This window comes from Neopsephotus bourkii, unplaced genomic scaffold (assembly GCF_033783945.1).
Source record: "Neopsephotus bourkii isolate Nb327-2 ecotype Australia unplaced genomic scaffold, CSIRO-AGI_Nbou_v1 NB_234, whole genome shotgun sequence".
Taxonomy (NCBI): Eukaryota; Metazoa; Chordata; class Aves; order Psittaciformes; family Psittacidae; genus Neopsephotus; species Neopsephotus bourkii.
Genome location: NW_026900744.1, coordinates 5,235,327 through 5,244,323, shown reverse-complemented (window position 1 = coordinate 5,244,323; position 8,997 = coordinate 5,235,327). Strand labels below are relative to the sequence as shown.

General features: G+C 40.9%; 1 protein-coding gene across 1 annotated transcript in view; it reads left to right on the top strand.

The window, feature by feature from the left end:
* Positions 1-2,595: 2,595 nt before the first annotated feature.
* MAST2 (microtubule associated serine/threonine kinase 2) overlaps positions 2,596-8,997 on the top strand; it is a 201,268-nt gene continuing 194,866 nt past the window's right edge. The window contains exon 1 of the mRNA XM_061344957.1: positions 2,596-2,763. Within this exon, the coding sequence (XP_061200941.1) occupies positions 2,644-2,763 (120 nt within the window). The 5' untranslated portion in view covers positions 2,596-2,643. The remainder of the gene's footprint in view (positions 2,764-8,997) is intronic.

Here is an 8,997-nt window from a genome sequence, read left to right as displayed (position 1 = left end):
CCCCATCCAACCCAGCCTTGAACACTGCCAGGGATGGGCCAGCCACAGTTTCACTGGATTATTATTAAAGTATTATTAGATTCATTATTAGATTATTTTATTATTATGTAATACAAAATACATATTAGACTATATATCTAATAATGTATTATTAGGTTCATTCCTAAAACAGTTTCATGGGGCTCTTATCGCAGATTAGGACTTCACTGAATTAGAGACATGAAACCCAGCACTTCTTATTTCAGCCTGACTGGCTTAATTTTGGCTACAGAGATGATGGCTTCCTGTGGCGTACACAGTGATTTTACTGCAGCTCATGGAAGAGAAACCGTGTCTCCTGATTCCCAGGTCTTTGCTCTTTATTCACAAGATCACTTTAAAACCTACTGCTGTTTGCTCTGGATACTCGATGTGCCTCTTATACACTCTCCAACCACTGTCACAAGCACTACATGAAACTTACCTGTACATGATTCCTGGTTGGATTTCAATGTGAGCTCTGCTTTCTGCAAAGAGGATTCTGTGTCTGAACATAAGGTAGACATGCTGATTACAAATAGTTGCACTTACTTTCATAAATGAAATCTCATTTGAGTACTGTGAAGAGCAGCACTGCTCAGTACCTTGTACTTATTTAGACTCCTAAATACTACAAACAGTAGTGTCTGTTGGTCTTATCTTTAAAGCAAAACACTGCTTTGTTGGATAATACTCTGGCACCATTATTTACAAACCTTTTTTGTTTGAAAAAACAAATACTGGCATAGTGGAAGCTTGGTATGAATTTCATTGCATAAACTCACTGAGCATGATAATAATCTATATAAGCTATAAGCACTGATTCCTGTCCTAGCTGTAGTAAGTGCCTCAAGGCAGGAGTATTCCTGGCCTAAAAAGAGCCATTTCCAGACCAGTGGAAACTGAGTGATTTTTATGTTCCAGAATGAATTAAATTAAGGCAAGTTTAAAAAAGCATAAAGTAAATATAGGAGAAACTGAAGTAAATGTAATGGCTTATTACCTACATCTTCACCTCTTGTGGCATGATCTAGTGTTGGTTGAAATTAATGGAGCCCCTTTCTGATATGTAATGTAAAGGATTTGTGCATACTGCTTGGCACTTGGATCTGTGCTCTTACACAAATGAAGACCACTGTATAACATGAACATTCACTTTCAGCATTGTGACGAGTGATAAAGCAGCCTGGTAAAAAGCACAGGAACAGCACATGCTCTTTGCCTTGTTGCTTGGTTTGCATAAAATGCATGCACTCTTGTAAAGGTGTAAAGCATGCCAGGAGGTGTCTTGTAATGCTTCTGTTCACTGAATTGACATACAAATTATATTAAGCTATAGGAAACTGGGATCTCTTTCAGGCTTTGAGCACGAGCCAAATGGGACCATTTGCTGGGAGATTAGGCAGAGTTTCTAGCAGCAGGAAGGAAAATTGTCATATGTTTGTGATTTCTTAGACTTGGCTTTGGTTTCGCAATACATGTAAGCAGACTCAGGCTAAGAAGCTTTTTGAGGTCTCAGCCATACATCTTTATCACCTGAGAATCAAGTCTTGGTTCTTTTTTCTTAAAGTATTCTCTAGCTACTTATTTTTTGGCTGCCTTATACTGAGAAATTTGCTGAAGGAAATTCCTTACCCCTTCCCATACCTGAATGAATCATTTCTTTTTATTTGTATAAATTGAACTTACTTCAGTGATGTTCGTGTAATTTTAAGACTCCTGCTGCCTTTTAACTTCAGTATCCGTGCCCTGTAACTTCTATTAATCTTTTCAAGAGCTACAGTTAAAGCATGTGTGATGTTAAGAGATCGCCACAGACAGCAATTCCAACACCACAGCATTTAATTATTATTATTATTATCATCTGATGATCTAATTGATAGTGGCCTATTTGCTAATAAAAGAATGCATCTGTTCCAAGCCCACAACACCGCTACACTCGGTCTCAAAAGCCATCTCCTGAGCAACTTCCTTCTGCCAAAAGCCATTAAAAGAAAATTTAGGGGAAAAAATGTTTAAAAAATACAGCTAGTTTCTAACCTCCCAGCTTCTGGCCGTCAGTTTAGTGACTCTGTCAACTGACATCTCCTACCGCAACACAACGATCCTGTTCTGTGAGTCACATCTCTTTAATGACTGCAGTAGCTTTTACGCTTTTATCTTTCTGGTAACTCTGCAAAGCCGAGGTGGTTAAGGGAAAAATTGTTTGTACTTCCAACCAGTGACAACTGCCAGATCCATTTCCCTTCCTGGCATCCTGAAAGTGTCACAACAGCATGACCGGAGGGAGACTGAGTTTCAGGAGCGTAAATTACAGCATTTGGCCTGTTATAGCTCTATTATATATGGCAATGTGTGCTAATGAAATTAAGCTGTTTGCTCCTCATATGTCAGTGTGAGCCTGCATGTTCAGAAGATGGAAGTGTTTTTCTTGTTAACTGTAACTAGAGATTAATTAGGAGCACAGGTTGTCATCTAATTTAGTGTGATTCCTGAGGCTCCTTTGCAGAACTGCATTTAAAGTTGCAACAAGGGCACGTTATTTGATGATCAGTTAAGTATATATTTGTCACTTTATTTCAGACTTCAGAACCACAAGTGCATGTTCACAAGTCTCTCTGCTGAATGTTTCACGTCACAAGTCAAGCTGAATGCCAAAGGAGACACTCCAGATGGACTCAGTCTGGTGCTCCTGACTCTGGAAAGGAAAAGCTGAGGTCAAACCTTAATGCTACTGAATTTAAGGTGTAATTTGTTTCTGTTCGCTTTGGTGGGGCTAGGATTTCTCCTTTTATTTTGTCTGTGTAAGGAATACATCACAGCACGAAGTAAGGCTTACTTGCTTTATTTGAGTACAGAATGTTGCTGAGATAGCTCTCCAACAGGGTGCATGAATTACAAGAGCACCAGTAATTTTCTATAACCAAGAGTGAGTCAGTGGGGGAAAAAAGGCAGATATTTTAATGACTAGTAGGGTTGAAAAGCAATCACAACCTAAACAATGAAATTATCGTCGTAAAAATGTTTTTATGCCCTATGTTAGGTTTTTCAAAATTAAAGGGGACAAAAACCTACTTATTTTAGCTTATTACTGAGTTGAAAGCACCTCTTGAAATCACAATTGAATGCTCTTCCTTTGCCCTAGTCTTTCATTTGCCTTTCACATTCTGCTTGTCTGTTACTGTGAGGTTGCTTGAACCACTAACAATTATTGTTATTTCTTTTTCTACAAAGCATGGCCTTTGGTTTGGATAGCTACTGAGTGTGTTCTGTGCTACTGACTGCGTGCTGTGCTGTGGGCTCCCAAAAACGACATGGAAAATCTGGGTCCAGCTTGACCTATACTCCAGAATGAACCAACTGCAACATCTTGTTTCTACTTTAAACTATTAATATTTGATTTAATTTTCTACAATCCCTTATGAATGATGAATGTCTTCTTAGGGGAGTATGAATGCTATTTTTTATTAGTTACATTTTTGTTATGGGTATTTATTATTTGGATAGAGGTGATGTGCAGATGTCCCAGCATCAGGTTTTGATGTAGTGTTTTAAAGTACTTGGTAGCAATGCTGGACTATGGATGGCCATGTCCCACAGCCCCCTTTTCTGCTCTGATCCTGTTACAACACAGGTGGGGTTGTGCATCCAGCCAGATAGGGGAACTGATCCAGCAAAAAGAAACCCAGCACTTCCCCCTGCTTCCAGTATTTGTAGCCAAATCAGTTTCCCTGTTAAGTTTATAGCACAGCTGCAGAAGAGTTGTGTTAATGTGAGCTGGTATATCACAAACGGGAGAGACAAATAGGGGAGAGTAGACTGGCAGTACTTTAAGTCACATCTGGCAACCCCTAGGCCCCATAGGGTTGGTGTTCTTTTTTTTTTTTTAAATTGTTATGTTGAACACCTTGTCTATAAAAAAACCCCAAATACTGCAAGCACAAGGTAACAGTGAGATCATGCTGGTCAACATATTAAAAGGCAGTGACTGGAAACCACCAGATGAATCACTGCTGAGCTTTTCCTGTTAGTATCACAGCAGGGATGAATTTTAAGGCGGACACAGCTGAGGTCCATGTAGTGTCCCTGCAGAAACCTCTGACGAATGACTCCCACATGTCATATTCGTTCTAGGTAGCTTGACTCATGGTCCTGTGATGAATCTGTGGTTAGAAAATTGACCACAACACTCACAGAAAAGGTATTTTTTTTCTCAGTGCCTTTCTTTACATTGGCACCTCTCTCTCTGCAAATGGCACCTCTCATTCCCCAAATGACTTCCCTCTTTTCCGTATCAATACAAACTGTTTTCATTTCCAACTCCTTTCTCAGGTTATCTAAGCCCTTTCTGTCTGTTCTCTTTCAATACACACATATTCAGTCTTTTGAAGTGTTCAGTGTAAGGTTCCACTGCACAGCAGTTGGATTTCCATGGCTTGCTTTCTAGTATTTCTTGTATAGCATGATCAGCAGGTCAAAGGAGGTGATCCTGCTGCTCTACTCTGCTCTTTTGAGACCTCACTTAGAGTATTGTGTACAGTTCTCGTGTACTCAACATAAAAAGGACATGGAGCTGTTGGAACAAGTCCAGAGGAGGACCAAGAGGATGATCAGGGGACTGGAGCACCTCCCATACGAAGACAGGCTGAGAAAGTTGGGACTGTTCAGCCTGGAGAAGAGAAGGCTGTGTGGAGACCTCATAGCAGCCTTCCAGTATTTGAAGGGGGCCTGTAAGGATGCTGGGGAGGGACTCTTCATTAGGGACTGTAGTGGTAGGACAAGGGGTAAAGGGTTAAAACTTAAACAGGGGAAGTTTAGATTGGATATAGGGAGGAAATTCTTCACTGTTAGGGTTTGAGGCACTGGAATGGGTTGCCCAAGGAAGTTGTGAATGCTCCATCCCTGGCAGTGTTCAAGGCCAGGTTGGACAGAGCCTTGGGTGACATGTTTTAGTGTGACTGGTCTCCTTCTGTCTCTTTAAAGCTATAATGTGTTTGATGAGCTTTTGTTGCTAAGACGTGCTCTTAACTTTGCTATGGCACTAAGCTCTCCCTAAACCTCACAGCCTCCTGTATATAACTCCTGTTATATATTTGTATATTTACATCTTCTACCTCCTTATCACATGTAAATGTGGTATCTAGAACAAGGTTAAAGGACTGCGAAGCTGTCACTTTGACATACCAGGATTTATGTCCTTCATGGTATATAAAGCAGGGAAATAACTGGAAAGCAAATCATATCCAGTTAGGACTGGGCTTTTCTTATATCTAGATCTAGTAATTGCCATCCTGGACTAGGTTGTCAGTTCATTTACTTCTTTATTCTGTCCCTAAGACTGAGTAATAGTAGTAGTTTCCAGTGGAGATGCACTGGAATATTATGCTGTCTAATATACTTTCACAGAATAACCTGCCTGTAAGAAATTTCTTCCTAATATTCCTTAATTAAATGATTAGTTTGTGCCATGAAATATGAGTATTTACATCCTTCCTGTAAAAAGTCCTCATGTAACTATGTGTATTTTTATTAAGTATGCAAATGTCTAATGGAGAACTTTTCAAACAGCAGACCTCACTAGATCCAAATCATGAGTAAATTTTGCCTAGATTTTGCCAAGGCCCCAGACTTACTAATTAGCCTGTATTCTTCTGGAAAATCCTGTATTTCTTACCATTTCCCTGGAGTTAGGGGTGGTGGTGGTGAGCTGCAACACTCTGTGGCTGCGGTTCTCAGCTGTGTGGGCAGCCTGCTTTGCTTGGCCAGCCTGGCAGAGCTGGAACTGGTGTCTTGCTTTTTGTGGAACGAAATGATGCATCATTCTATAAAGAGCAATTGATTAGTCTCAGTCAAAGAATGTCACTCTGTCTGCAGTTCATGTAAGTAACTTACTTACCTCTAGTTTTATTGTGCTCACAACTGCCATTCTTTAGTTGTATCACATTGGGGTTTTTTTGGTGAATCTTGAAAAAAGAATGCTGTCAGGGGGGTGAAGTTAGGGAAACAACCAGAAGTCATGGTGATGACATGCAGCCTGTGTAATTACTTGTCATTACTGACATTCTGTGCAGGTATAGTACAACATCCCAAAGCACTGAGCCGACTGCTGGGCTGGATGCATGTTGCCAATTGCCAAACATTAGTATTCCAGTGTAAAGACCAAAACTTCTCTGTGAATACCATTAAAACTGGGTCACCAACAGAAGGTGTGTGACAGCTTAACATGCAGAATAACAAAAACCATTTCCTTCATTGCACACAGAGCAGAAATTCTGAAAGCGAAGATTACGTGTAGAGTGTGAGCAGAATGATAAGTGACAAGGCATGTTTGGTGGCATTAGTGATGCAGTTCTGCCTTGGAAACAGTGAAAATAGGTGATCAGCTGGGTTTTGTGCTTTACCAGTTTTGCCAAATGTTCAAATTTAATAGGAATTCAAATGATTAAGTACTTCCTTTTGTAAAGGACATTCTCTTGCTCAGCAGCATCCTAATAACATCTACTATTAGCATTTTCTATTCTGTTTGGAATAAAGAGGTTTTAACCTCACAGCTTCAAGCTGTAGATTTCTATTCCAGCTCCAGGAATTAGTGCTAAACTGTGTGCTTAGCATTCATAAAAATGCTGCAGATGGATTTGTCATTTCAGAAAACATTATGGAATAAGCTGGACTGGACTCTGTGTTCTTTAAACCAGACAGAGAAGAATGGAAGGGAACCCTTCCTGGATAGCACTGCTTCAGCTCCTACTGAAGCAGAAGGGCACACTGAGACCTCCCTGAGGAGGAAACCAAGACGGAAGCCAGGGAAAAGAAGTATCTGGAAGTGCAGAGAGAAACAAAATTAAAGGAATATTAGTCAGTGAGCTATGGAGGCTCTATGTGTAGAGCTGCTTTTGCTCTGTTAGTCAGTCTGGATAACATAAGAATCAGTCCCTTTATAAACCTTTATTAATTACTCTTCTATCTTTTTTGGATGTGAAAGGATATTTCCGGAGAGAAGCACCATGAGCATAGGCGTGGCATCATACCATGCTTTGCCTCATTCATCTGTACCCCTTTTCCCTGCCAAGTGTCTCATTGATTTGGTCAGTTTTATTTAAAGCTGGAAAAAAGAAAAAGTTCAGAAAACTAGCTCATATGGAAAAACAAAATCAGGACACTCAGATGGCTCTGCAGATTCAGGTCATGTTCAGTGGTGAGTTTAAATGGAAAAAAATATGGGAACATCAGTAAAATTAGGAGTATTTTTCCTATTTCTTCAAATGAATACTCACTGTTCTGTTCTTTCTAAAATACTGGAAAGACATCTCATGTTTCAAAGGCTAAATAGGGATTAAACAGAGAAGGGTACAGTCCAAAACAAATCAAATGCAATCTTTTCACAAGTGCAATGTCCTATAACCCCCCAAACAGCTTTCTGATTCAGAGTGACCAAAAAGATTTTTCAAGTGTTTTGAGTGCAATGCTGAATCAGAAGGCAGTTATTTGCCATTCTAACTAAAACTAACAACCAAAGGTTTGGTTTTAGTACGTTTGTCTGTGTTTAATAGGTCAGGCAGATAGTGTTATTCAGATTCTCATTGTGACTTCCTGTATTCACAAATTCTTCTTTTTGGCACATGAAGCAACCAGGTGTGAGCCAGTGCAAGGTGGCCCACAGGCCATAACCAACAAATAACTAATTGGCATCTGTGTTGAAACAGGGCAAAGATCCAGCCAAATTATGACAAGGCGCCATGCCATCCTAATAGACTCACATTATCACAGATGCCAAGATTCCATAAATCTGCATTATTTACATTTAGTTAGGGCAGGATTCCCAGCTGGTGAAATTCCACATGGTTGTCCATCTCTATCATACACAATTATGATGGAAAAAGATCTCTGTGACTAATTCAGCATCCTGAAATGGTTTCCAGTAAGAACTTAAAATATTCTTAATGATTCTTTAAAAAGGCTCCCACTCATCTATGTCAGTAAATTGTTTGAAAGTGTATTTTTGTTGTCTTTATAAAAAATAAATAAAAAAATGTATAAAAATCCCATTACCTTGTTGAAGATGTATAATCCTTTTTAGCTTGTTCCAAAGGGAGAAGGAACTGTTTCTTTTCCATGGCAGTAGCAAGGCTCCTGACTATGTAACAGTGAGAAACAGGACAACTTTGAAGTCGCTTTTGTGAAAAATGAATGCAGAACCGAGTAACTTGCACCCTCGGGAAATAACTTGCAAAGACAGAAATGCCGAGAGGGTGTGAGTTCCTGAGATGAAACGCAAGATGATGATATATGCTCTGATTACTCCTTGAGGTAATGAATCTCTGTCAGTTTGTCTTTTTCACCAGGAAGGCTAAATTACATCCTCATCTGCGCCATCAAAGTGGGCTGTAGCACACAATGGTTCCTCTGGTAGATGTTTTCCTGCACCTCAGTGTCCAGGCTGCGGGACGCCATGAGGTGCTCCAGTCACTGTGGGATCAGGGGCTTGATTCCCACTGGGTCATATTGGAGATACTGGCTAGGCTCTTGGCAGAGATGTGTGGCTTTTTCCCAAAGTCAGCCTACTTCTGATGACACCTCAGGAAAGGGTCTGTGTTCACCCTACATTTCCAGGGGCAATTCAAGTGTTTATTGGCATGGAAGCTGTGTCACTAAACTGGACAACTGCTGCTGGACACCTGATCATGATGATGGGGACAGGGCTGCCCTCAGTCTACACCTCTGAGCCTCCTTCTGCGACTGCAACGAGGCAGCCCCGTTTTCCTTCTCCCCCGCCATGGAAACCTCTGCAGTCTGGAGGCATCACTTGCCCGGGCAGCCCTACGGGAGCCATGCTGCCGGACTAGTGCCGTTCCTGCACCTCATTTATTCCCCCTGTCTGTCAGGTCGGCCCCCCACCTCTCCTCAGTGGCCACCACTGCCTTCCCAGTCCGCCCCGAGCCCTTTCCCTCCTCGCACCTCCCGCCCGCCTCCTCGTGACGA